The 13,770-nt window shown below is 36.8% G+C and overlaps 1 protein-coding gene across 1 annotated transcript; it reads right to left on the reverse strand.

Annotated features, from left to right (window-relative positions):
* Positions 1-10,161: 10,161 nt before the first annotated feature.
* LOC137385800 (processed variable antigen-like) lies at positions 10,162-12,899 on the reverse strand. The gene is made up of 3 exons (XM_068072364.1): positions 12,824-12,899; positions 11,091-11,662; positions 10,162-10,248 (listed from the first exon to the last, which is right to left on the reverse strand). Exons 1-3 carry the CDS (start codon positions 12,897-12,899, stop codon positions 10,162-10,164), a joined length of 735 nt encoding a protein of 244 aa, XP_067928465.1.
* Positions 12,900-13,770: the final 871 nt, after the last annotated feature.

The raw sequence follows: 13,770 nt of genomic DNA on the forward strand, positions 1-13,770 counted from the left end.
TTATTAGATAACGAGTGCTGCAGTTTACACGTTACCTATTATTATATAGCCAATAGTTGGCAGGCTAGCTATATTAGATACATGTGTTGGATATTACCTGACTACATCAAGGTACTTAGTTGACATCAGCTGCCGCGACGCTGGCAAATAGTGAATGTACTTTTCTTAGAAATCATTTTTAAAGAATGAGATAAGACTCGTGAACATCCTGAGAAAGTTATGAAGTCTGAAATGTTAACAGAAACAGTTGGGGTTCAGGAGAGTGGAACTGGCTGAATACTAATTCAAAGCACACCTAAGCACCTGTTTAGCAGACGACGCCCGTGTCGGTCTTTGGGGGCCCTCTTTAGAGTCGACTTGTGATAACCTCAACAAAGCTGCATAGTAGTGAGAAAAAGAGAGAGATGGCTTACGTAATAAATGATTAACATCTGTTTCTGCAAATAAAAGCCTTTTTTTTCTTCTGAATTGCTAATTACTATAAGCAATGTAGAGACGATACACATAAGAATAGCTGATGTCTGTTGAAAACACGTCTGTAAAGTTCGACACAATTGCTAGTTGTTAAGATGTTATTGCAGAGTTATCAATACTAAAGAATTCAGTGTTTCTTGTTTAGTATTTCCTGTATGAGCGATAACCTTTCGTACTTTCTTATCAATGATATCCAACTAGAAAAAAGTAAAATCTATCTTAACGCAAAAGCCTTATCAGCAAGCCCTGGGAACACAGTACGGCTTTTGTCAAGTTGCGCTGACTGTTCTTATACATGTATGTATTTTTAGCTTCGCTATTATTGGTTGCACAAGCGAGTTGGAAAAATTTTTTTCAGTTAAATTTTGTGGCTGCTGGTTTTAGCTATTCAAAGCTGTGACTGTTTGTTTTAATTATATAAAACACTAGCTGTGCTACCCGGCGTTGCCCAGGTAATAGAAAAATCTTTGGACAGAAAATTAATTTGTTTTTAACATATAACAACATTTGCCATTCTAACTTTCAAACTACATATCATGAGAAAAGTGTTCCGTCTTATAAACAATGAGAAGTAAAGAGAGTTGCTCGCTATTAGCCTGCTCGCTATCAGCCAGTACGTTTAATAATGTGAGCGAACATACCCTTGAGGGTATGTGGGTATGCGGGTATGCGGGTATGTGGGCATGTGGGCATGTGGGTACATGGGTACGTGTGTAGTTCCAGCTATAGCTATTAAAATCTTGAAATAAAAAATCTGATTTGAATTTTATCTCGGATCCTCCGCTTCGCCAGTCCAACACCTACCAATCCAGCACCTACCGATTCAGCCACATGAAGTCAATGTATTCATTATATGATATATGTCGATATATGTCGCTATATGGGAGCAAATGCGCTACCGCTCTCCCTTATGACGCAAAGTGATGGCGTAACATCATGAGAAGCGGTAGCTCTTATTAGTAAGCTCACTCAAATTATCTATTAGCAGTGTACCTGGCTAATAGCAAATGGCGGGCAACTCTCATTACCTCTCATTGTTTATAAGCTGATTTTTAATACCCGGGTAATGCCGGGTAGCACAGTTAGTGCTCTATATAACTCAAGAGATCTATAGTGGTGAGAAGAAGCTCACTAAGGATAACATGACCAGTATTTAAATTTCAAATCATAACCTAAATAAGATATGTGTTATTAATAACAGCTTAACGCCACAGTGTCACTTAGCAACACAGTGTCCCTTAGCAACACAGTGTCGCTTAACAACACAGTGTCACTTTACAACATACTGTCACTTAACAACACGGTGTCACCTAGCACCACAGTGTCACCTAGCACCACAGTGTCTCTTAGCACCACAGTGTCTAGCAACGCTAACTATCATTTTTGTTACAAACTTGTCTCATTTATAATCAGCCTTGATCAAGTAGCACCAGACAGGCACCTGCCTCTGACAGCAAAAAAATGTGATGTAATTAATGAATCAATGATTAACAGTTATAATGCAGAATACTCTCGAAGTACTTACCGAGCTGTGCCTCAGATATGTTAATAAATACTATGGCTAGACATTGAGATATGAAGGAGGCTGTGCAGAAATTGGTTAGTTTTTCTCTAATAAGCTTGCAATAAAACAAACTACAAAGTAAATATTTAAAAAACTCGATTACTTTACTTCAACAAAGAAGTATTTGCAAAAAATAACAAATGTGCTCAGGTTATATATAAACAGTTTGAATAGAGTGTTAATAATAGGAGTGGTATGGTAAAAATCAGCACCTGCATTGTGTTATCAACTAATGTGACTTTGACAAAACATCTTAAACAAACAAGGGACATTTTGAACTGAGAGAACCTTGATGAGAGTCTTGCAGAAAATGTCACCTGCGTGAGACTGTGACACCTGCGTGAGACTGTGACAACTGCGTGAGACTGTGACAACTGCGTGAGACTGTGACACCTGTGTGGGACTGTGACACTTGCGTGAAACTGTGACACCTGCATGAGACTGTGACAACTGCGTGAGACTGTGACAACTGCGTGAGACTGTGACAACTACGTGAGACTGTGACAACTGCGTGAGACTGTGACACTTGCGTGAGACTGTGACACCTGCGTGAGACTGATCATTGACTATCGACAGCGTTAATGACCGGAAAGCCGTATTAAAGCCTTCGAGGCATAGAGGATTTTAGCAAACCTATGGTAATTTAAAGAGGAAATCGGTGGGTTGAATTAGAAGAGAACTGATAAAATGAACTAAATAAAGTGTCAGATCAGAGCAAATCACGACCTGATTATCGAGCATGTTTTCGGACAGTGAGAAAATTTTGTACACAGGGAATGAAAGACAAAACAGTATGATAATCATTGATCCAATAAACCCTGGTGATCCAGCCATGCCATGATCCAATGAACCCTGGTGATCCAGCCATACCTTGATCCAACAAACTCTGGTGATCCAGCCATACCATGATCCAACATACCCTGGGGATCCAGCCATACCATGATCCAACAAACCCTGGTGATCCAGCCATACCATGATCCAACAAACCCTGGTGATCCAGCCATACCTTGATCCAACAAACCCTGGTGATCCAGCCATACCATGATCCAATAAACCCTGGTGATCCAGCCATACCTTGATCCAACAAACCCTAGTGATCCAGCCATACTATGATCCAATAAACTCTGGTGATCCAGCCATACTTTGATCCAACAAACCCTGGCGATCCAGCCATACCATGATCCAACAAACCTTGGTGATCCAGCCATACCATAATCCAACAAACCCTGGTGATCCAGCCATACCATTATCCAGCACACCCTGGTGATCCAGCCATACCATGATCCAACAAACCCTGGTGATCCAGCCATACCTTGATCCAACAAACCCTGGTGATCCAGCCATACCTTGATCCAACAAACCCTGGTGATCCAGCCATACCTTCGTATATGCCATAAATTAGGGATCAATAGAACGGATTAGAAATAAGATAAACACACAATTACCTTTGCACCCAGTTTATCATTTACTCAGAAGATGAAATTCTAGAAAATTCTTTTTCATAGGATTTGTGAGAAACATAGTTCAATTTACTTGCCAAAAGGTTCAATAGCTTTAGGGCCTTAGGCTATGCCTGTTTTAGGGCAGATGCACTGTTTTGGAAGGTTTTAAGTCACCAAAAATTAATTTTTTTTCTTGCTTCGTCATGGCATTACGTGCTACAATTACGAACATAATAGAAAGCAGGGTAGAGTTAGACCAACTTTTTAGGGAGGAGAGAAAGATTTTAACCAGAAAAATAAAATATTGGTGAGCTTTCTAACAGATATACATATAACCATATTCCAAGTTTTATCGGTTGCTGGCTTCCTTGCCCATAGCAAATGCAGAAAGTTTCAAAACCTTTCCCTCTACCTCTAGCAGATACAGTGAACAAATACGCCTATCGTGGTGCTTACATCATACAAACTAAACACTTGCAGCTATTACTGCACTTGAAGTGTATACTGTAAAAATCTACGCCTATTTATGACACTTACAGCAAGTACAGTAAACACCACCTATCAATCTTCCTTCAGCATGTGCACCAGGTATTTACAGCTATCATTACACTCTCAGCACATACTGTACACTAGACACTTGCACCTCTCACGACACCTCTAGCACATACAGTAGACACTTGCGCCTCTCACGACACCTCTAGCACATACAGTAGACACCTGCACCTCTCATGACACCTCTAGCACATACAGTAGACACTTGCGCCTCTCACGACACCTCTAGCACATACAATAGACACCTGCGCCTCTAACTACACTTCTAGCACATACAGTTGACACCTGCAGCCATCACGACACCTCTAGCACATACAATAGACACCTGCACCTCTCACGACACCTCTAGCACATACAGTAGACACCTGCACCCATCACGACACCTCTAGCACATACAGTAGACACCTGCACCTCTCACGACACCTCTAGCACATACAATAGACACCTGCCCCTCTCACGACACTTCTAGCAGATACAGTAGACACCTGCACCCATCACGACAGCTCTAGCACATACAGTAGACACCCGCACCTCTCACGACACCTCTAGCACATACTGTACACACTTGCACATATCACGACACCTCTAGCACATACAGCAGACACCCGCGCCTGTCATGACCCATAGAATAGACACCCGCACCTGTCCGAACACTTTTAGTACATACAGTAGACACCTGCACCCATCACGACACCTCTAGCGCATACAGAAAGATAGCACCAACAATACTTGAAGCGCCTACCCAGTGTTTACATTAATTGTAGCACTCCAGCTAAATGTAGCCCACAAATAATGACACTAAGCAAATTAATATAAGATGTTGCACTTTTCTTGGAATGAGAGAGTGCCTTTGCCATGAGTAACAACCAATTTCTATGAAATGAAAAATTCGAAGAAAACGATACCAATAGATATTTATGTTCTATTGATTGGTGAGAAATAAGCCCTGGTTTCAAGATGATTAAACAGTACAACACACGCATCTGGTTCTAGTTAAGGCTGACCGAGTTATTTTTTGCTTTTTGAGGCAGCATAACGGAATTTAGTCAGAGTTTTGCAGCAAGCGTATGAAAGCAGACGTGTGAAAGTCTTCTTATGAGATTCATTGATGAGCTCTCATTGGCACAGTTTAGCTTGAAAGCATAAAATAGTTTATTCTAATATATTATATTTTATAATATAATATCATAATCTATCACATCTTATCATATCATTTTTATTGTATTATATTAATATATTGCAATAAAACATGGGCATAATTTAATTCAATTTAAGCATAATGAACTAAATCATGATGATAACATGAATAATTAAAATTCATTCAGCTGTCCAGGCGGCAAACAATATCTAGCAGGCCTTCCATTTCTAGTTAAGTTTAAGTATATTCCTGTTCTTCATATTTTGTTCTGTATTCATACAGAAAACTATCTTTATAGTTTAGCTATTCAGAAAAACAACTATTATATATAGTATATTAAAGTGATAACATAAATATAACATATTCTGTTACAATGCTACATATAATTATGTACTATAGTAATATAACAGATCCTAGTTTAATCTGTTATGTAATGTATTATTTTGTTTTGTGCTATATGTAAATACTTATCTGGGGTATTTATCATTATTTTGCTCAGCTGTTGGATGAATTACAGTAAAACCAATATGTTTTTATAAGAACATTTGCTTCAACATACAATGCAAATATCGGAGCAGATTAATTCATATCTGGAGATTTAATTATTCTGCACTGTCCACAATATGGTACGGTAGTATACACGCAGATGACCAACTGGTATCGTGCTGCGAGTACAGCTAATTGTCTGGGGAGTGATTCTGATGGGCAACATGTCCACATCACTCACCAATCATGTAAACGAGTATCTAAGGGAGGTTGTCCTCTCTTAGATACTGATTAGATCACAAATGCGTATGCAGCATCAAATCAACAAAATTAAAACAAAAACAATGTTTTACCAAAATAGAGTTTTACATCATGCATATTTATAATGATTTCACATCATTAATTGTTCGCTTATTATATAACAGTAATATTTTTCAGCACTACCAGAAGATCCTGTATACATAGTTCTTTTTATAGATATAATATAATAGGCTAAACATTTATTACATATATAGGCCTATATATAACAAATATATATAGATATTTATTATATCTATATTATAATTATAATAAATATATTATAATAGATATAATAAATGTAGGTTTATTATATCTATGGGTCTTTTAAATGATGAAATGTCTATAGAACTCTGTGACAATTGTTTTTTTGGAAAGATACCGCTTCATATCTCTAGGAAATCAGAATTTGGGTACAAAATACAGATTTGAACAAAGTCTACGTTAATCAAAGAATTTGAAAAGGAATAAATGAAGTTTCCAATTTTTGTTCATTATGTGTCCTTATTTGATGTTTCCCGCTTTAGTAGCAGTCAAAAACAAAATAGCAACGGTACCCAAGGTTGCTTGTGTACCTGTGTTAGCACTTGAAAACTGACAGAGTATCAGTGAAAGTTGGCTGGCTATATAGACCAGACTAGAACTAATTTCTATTTCCTTTTGCACTTACCTCGCCATTCCAGCAAGCCCTAATTCCTTTCTTAATTTTTACAAATAAGAGTATGACCTAATTTTATGTTTTAATCATATTTTAATTACCTCTGTAGTCCAGTCAATCATACTTTATCTATATAAAGTGTTTCTCCATTTCGATTCCACAAATACCTGTTCAGTCTAATCTGTTTAAAGAGTCATTGTACCTTTGCTAATAATAAGCATTTGACGTACAGTACCTGTTCCACGCATTACCTCTAATAGACATTCCTTAAGGCTGAACGACAGGCCATCAATCAGCTGTTAAAACGGTGACACTAACGTTGAGACTTCGTAATCTCCATCCTTTTCTCTGTATTAGCTCCATATTACTCTTGCTTCTGGGAAAAGCATTAATTTGTTTTTTGTAAGTTATTTTAAGCCTAATTGGCAACTTTAAAAGAAAAATGGCTGAATTACATGTATCTCTCATTAAAATAGCGATGTGACAAATTTTTCGAAAAATTGTTCTGTTGCGGCTTATGGTAAAACAATGCCGTATAAGATGACAACATCTCTTATGGTGAAACTACACTGTATAAGATGATAATATATCTTATGGTAAAGCTACACTGTATAAGATGATAATATATCTTATGGTAAAGCTACACTGTATAAGATGATAATATATCTTATGGTAAAGCTACAATGTATAAGATGATAATATATCTTATGCTAAAGCTACACTGTATAAGATGATAATATATCTTATGGTAAAGCTACACTGTATAAGATGATAATATATCTCATGGTGAAGCTACACTGTATAAGATGATAATATATCTTATGGTGAAGCTACACTGTATAAGATGATAATATATCTTATGGTAAAGCTACACTGTATAAGATGATAATATATCTTATGGTGAAGCTACACTGTATAAGATGATAATATATCTTATGGCAAAGCTACACTGTATAAGATGATAATATATCTTATGGTAAAGCTACACTGTATAAGATGATAATATATCTTATGGTAAAGCTACACTGTATAAGATGATAATATATCTTATGGTAAAGCTACACTGTATAAGATGATAATATATCTTATGGTAAAGCTACACTGTATAAGATGATAATATATCTTATGGTGAAGCTACACTGTATAAGATGATAATATATCTTATGGTAAAGCTACACTGTATAAGATGATAATATATCTTATGGTAAAGCTACACTGTATAAGATGATAATATATCTTATGGTGAAACTACACTGTATAAGATGATAATATATCTTATGGTAAAGCTACACTGTATAAGATGATAATATATCTTATGGTAAAGCTACTCTGTATAAGATGATAATATATCTTATGGTAAAGCTACACTGTATAAGATGATAATATATCTTATGGTAAAGCTACACTGTATAAGATGATAATATATCTTATGGTAAAGCTACACTGTATAAGATGATAATATATCTTATGGTAAAGCTACACTGTATAAGATGATAATATATCTTATGGTAAAGCTACACTGTATAAGATGATAATATATCTTATGGTAAAGCTACTCTGTATAAGATGATAATATATCTCATGGTGAAGCTACACTGTATAAGATGATAATATATCTTATGGTAAAGCTACACTGTATAAGATGATAATATATCTTATGCTAAAGCTACACTGTATAAGGTGATAATATATATTTTGCTAAATGTTAGGTATTAGGATTATAATACAAATTATTTTTACTGGATTTGATATCCTGGATACAAAAAACAATGTAAAACTGCAGACATATTTTAATCATAAACCCAAACAATTGTTGGAAGGTCTACAAAATTGTCAAAACTTAATCATGGGTCGGCTGCTGACATTGGAGTTGTCTTTTCTATTTCTGTCCAAACCAGGAAACTATTGTTTTATGAAAACAGGTATAAAACACTTTATTTTAATGCGTGATAAGCCCATGGATTGACCTGCTACGGTATTGTTTTGTGGCTAACAACAAGATGTCAGTCATCCCGTGCTCTAAAGAGCTTCCGCAGAAACAACCGCCATTTTCACACGAGCAGCGCTGTAAATTTCGGGTAACATGGTGATGCCTTTATCAGGCTCAAAGTTGTGCTGTACGCTCAACCAGGTCTAAATATCAATTAATCGATTCACTATTTTGGGAGGAAGTACAATATGAGCCTCACCTTCAAAAGGTATTTTTGTTGTTTGGAAGAACACTGTTTAATTGAAAGTGAGAAACTGGAAATTTCCAGGTTTTACTTAAAATTTCATGAGTTGATCTGCATTCTACATTTGTTAATTGCTGAGATAGGCACAAAGTCAGTTACGTCTCAGTAGCTTGCCTTGCTTCAAAAGAAGCCATAGTTCTTATAAAGGTATTACGAAGTGTATGTAGAGCAACCCTTACTTACGGTTTAACCTTTCAGCTCACTCTCTCGCTAGCGCAAAGCGCCTTATCCAGAGCGGTGAACAAATATTGTCACCTCCGAGTGACAAACCATGTGCTCAAGGTATGAATAGGCTGGGTGCTATAGGTTTTTACTTACATTTACAGGAAGTGTATTAGTCCTACTATTTCTTCCACAGCGTCAGCTCTAGTCGGTCGCCTGTAAATGACGAACAGAAAAGGTCATCCTATCCATATTAACAATGCAAACAAACAGTATCCACACTTCATCACTTCTTGCAAGAATTGCAGCTCGTAGCAATTATTGTTAAAGGTCAGCTACTCATTCTTTTTTCACATCTCTGTATCTTAGACCTTCGCTCCTTCCAACTCTAGCCAAATAATCGCATCTTTTCTAACCAAACTTAGGTAATTGACTGAAGATGAGCACACGACTTCAACTTGATACTACCTGAAAGCAAAGATTTTGTATCTTTGTTCAATGCCAGCCATTCATCGACTTACAGTTTATAAGTTCTAGTCAAAGTTATGACAGAGATACTCGCTTGAACTTTGTACGATGTAGTCACTTTCTGTCTGTGTTCTAAGTGTCACAGAAAGGGTAGAGAGGTGGGTAAGTGTGACCAATGCGTCACTTAGAGATATCATTACAATAACAAGAGATAGACATACATTGTAAGTAGGGCATTGTAAGTAGATGCCAAGTTAAATATGTAAAAAGATAAAGCTCATGATAACAGTTTTTCTATTCACATAAAATGAGACCTTTTCCTATATATGTTTACAAACTTTACACTAAACACCCATTCGTGCGCTCTTGTAAATGCAAGAAATAGAGGTGGAATCGGTGTTGCGTCTTGCCTCACATCCTGCGACAGCCTCTCTCCTCTGCAACTTCATTTGGGGTAAAATGAAGGTGAACTGAGTGCAGTTTATGCAGCTTCTAACAAATGACCGTAGTCTTGTGCAATGTGATGATAGATGACATGGAAAACAAAGCTGGAATTATTGGAAAATCAGTTGCTATTTTTACTCTTTAAAATGTGCCAAAATATTTTGGCAAGTAACATACGGAGAGTTGTGGATGGCATGAGCTAAGGTCTTTCTATCATAATGGCATTTTAAAGTGTTAGCTGGTCAAATCTTCTCTCCTTTTAGCAGGAGATTATTATCAAATATACTACTGGCAGCTTTGTCTCCTGCTGCCAAAACTTTAAAATTAAGCTGGAACATGAAGACATTAAGTTATTATTTAGTAAACAACTGGCAGCTGCTGCCAACCCGTGTGCTTCTATCAATTCTTACATCATCTTCAACAGAAAATAATTTATGTTCATGGTTGAGCACAGAAATATCTTGGAGTTTCTGTTGTCCATTAAACTCATTAATTAGATTTTATAAGAAGAAACCTTTTCTCGTCTTTCTATCGCTGCTAAGGAGAGCTTGTGTCAAGGTTAGTAATATAGATGTACACATAGAAATACAAAATAAGACGTGGATCTTCCATGAGATTATGGATCGTATGTAAAGATGGAGTCTTAAACTACTTCTTGAACATAAGCGAACAAGGGAAATGCAAACAAGCTTCCTTTAGAGGGAGATGATCATATTATTCGCATATAAATCGAAACGGCAATGACAGCGCATGAGCTGTCATGCAGGTGCACTGCTGGAATACCGGCACATCAATATGTCACTTTTTAAATGATGATTCAAAATTCTTGTGTTATACAATCAGTGTAATTGTAACTATAAGGATGTTGAATCTTTAGATAAATTATACGAGTAATAGATTTATTTTCACTCTGATAACCCTGAATCCTCTTCAGGCAGACCAGACTGCATTCAATCATTATCCTTATCCCGACCATTCAGGTCATAATCCAGAGATGCGTGTCTAACAGTACATGCATCTTAATACCGACTATAAAATCAACTAATAATGAAGGTTGAAGATAAATAATTTAACTTAATATAACTATTATGTTATATTGTTTGCGTCATAATCACACTTATATATAGCAATTAAATTTATTTATATTTGTCGGAAGAGGACACAGCCTAACCTCTTTGGTAAGACCTGGCTCTTTGGTAAGACCTGGCTCTTTGGTAAGACCTGGCTCTTTGGTAAGACCTGGCTCTTTGGTAAGACCTGGCTCTTTGGTAAGACCTGGCTCTTTGGTAAGACCTGGCTCTTTGGTAAGACCTGGCTCTTTGGTAAGACCTGGCTCTTTGGTAAGACCTGGCTCTTTGGTAAGACCTGGCTCTTTGGTAAGACCTGGCTCTTTGGTAAGACCTGGCTCTTTGGTAAGACCTGGCTCTTTGGTAAGACCTGGCTCTTTGGTAAGACCTGGCTCTTTGGTAAGACCTGGCTCTTTGGTAAGACCTGGCTCTTTGGTAAGACCTGGCTCTTTGGTAAGACCTGGCTCTTTGGTAAGACCTGGCTCTTTGGTAAGACCTGGCTCTTTGGTAAGACCTGGCTCTTTGGTAAGACCTGGCTCTTTGGTAAGACCTGGCTCTTTGGTAAGACCTGGCTCTTTGGTAAGACCTGGCTCTTTGGTAAGACCTGGCTCATTGGTAAGACCTGGCTCTTTGGTAAGACCTGGCTCATTGTCGCAAACGTAACAACTTGCTTTTACTAGAATTTACAAAATATCAGGGTTGATGGGAGTTTCTCCAGCAACTAGTTTTTTCAACGCTCTATGCTAATAACTCGTAGGCCTACTGGTCAGCATTCAAAATAGGCATGACTTGATTGTAAACAGACATAGGCCTACACATGTTGTATTATACAAACAGGTGTATGTCTTAGTCAATATGAACCTTGATGGCATTAGAAAACATCTCAGCCGATGAAGTTATAACGTATTTGCCAAGTTTGCCAAGCTACAGTGATTTAAAACATTCCAACTGGTTACAATATATATATTTATACTCTTATATTTATATAAGAGTCTAAGAGTCGGTGTTTTACATATTTAAAAGTTTTTTATGTTTTACATTTCATTAAAATTTAGCAGAAGATGAAAACAGTTTAAAAACAGTGTTTCTGATTAATCATTATTACATAGACATGATATAAATACCTGCTGTTGAATTTTTACAGATTATTATGGTTCATGCAGTTAGCCAATTTGCTATAAAGGCTGTACCTATCACCTTTATAATACAGCAATATGTTCTGGTTGCAAAAAAAATAAGCAATCGTAAAAACTAAGTTTTTTGTCAACGTTCAACTCTCCGGATGGTGTCAAGAACTCATAAACATCACAACTAGGAAGTCATAAGAAACCTCTTGATGCCTGTATAGGGACATAACCTTTCAATGTTATACAGTCGTGTAACTTGAGTGAAGCGAAGAATCCGGTGTGAATCAGACTTGAGGAGTTTGTCTCAAACTACCCCACAGATATCAACATCCTTTCAACGCTTTAAAAACATGGTCAAAGCTTTTCTCAGCGGGTCGGAGGATGCTTATCATAACTGTGATGCGGATAGTTGGTACCCATCAGTTGTACAGGTTTGAGTTTAGCAAAGGTGCAAATAACTAGTAAGGAAGGACATATTTAAGGAAGCCAATAAAAATAGCTTGAAGATATTTTGGATGCACTTTCTCATGAAATCCAGACTAAAGCAGTCTAAGAATATTCTATGAATGTCATCAAATTTGGTATAATAATGTGGTATATCGATAGGATGATAGGATACATTGAGTAAAATAGAGAAATACATTGAGTAAGATACACTAACTGTATCTGTAACTAGGCACGCCTGTGATCAGCTGAAATATAATGCTTACTGGTAGACTGACAGTTCGGTGCGTCGCAGAGACTAGCGGGTGGAATAATTATCTGCACAAATATTCTGAAGTGCATTAAGGCGGTTGATTGGTGCAGGTATTCAAGTGTTGATCAATGTTACGAGTTCGAAACCTGCATGGCACAATATTTTTTTTCACAGCATCTAACCGTGGCTTCGAACAGGTGGCCGGAAATGGCCCTTGTTACCTATTACCTAGTTATTATAGAAAAGATTGTGACGAACATCTTTATCTTTAATCCATTTTATTCATTTCCAATGCTTGTTTATCTCAAGTTTGCTTTCGAATGACCATGATGTGCGACACCAACAAGTATTTATATATGGTCAACGAAGTTCTTATTTGTAAAAGATATGATTATGAGGGTCACTAGATTAAAACTACTCAAGAAACCATTCAGGCAATACTGTAGATAACCAAGTTGTCAAAAACCCAGTTTTTTATCAATTATAACGTATAACTATTGTATAAAACTAAAGCATCTGTATTTGACTGTTTACAATTAACGGGTAAAACTTTTCTTTATTTCTTTAGCACGAACAACAAAGCAAGTACGGACAAGCGTTATTATTGTCATCAGAATTTTTTCCATATTAGATAATACATGTGATGACATTATATGTCTTTTGTTGCCATTCGAACTACTGAGGGCAACCCTCATTGGTCGATGTATCTGTGAGCTCATCAATTCACAGCGGCGACGTGTGCGGCCACAGCCAACAAGTGTACACTATGTGTCTACAGGGTATTTCACTGGTGCGTATCTCAGTTTTGAGCTCCTTTTCCAAAAGATATTTAACTATTCCTAAAAAACATCAAACAATTTAGTTCTACTTGATATAAAGTCCGTGATGAAACTGGTACAGCTGACTGTTGCCTATACTATAGCTACAACTGACTGTAGCTAATGCTATAGCTACAACTGA

Source organism: Watersipora subatra, chromosome 1 (genome assembly GCF_963576615.1).
Source record: "Watersipora subatra chromosome 1, tzWatSuba1.1, whole genome shotgun sequence".
In the NCBI taxonomy this organism is placed as follows: domain Eukaryota; kingdom Metazoa; phylum Bryozoa; class Gymnolaemata; order Cheilostomatida; family Watersiporidae; genus Watersipora; species Watersipora subatra.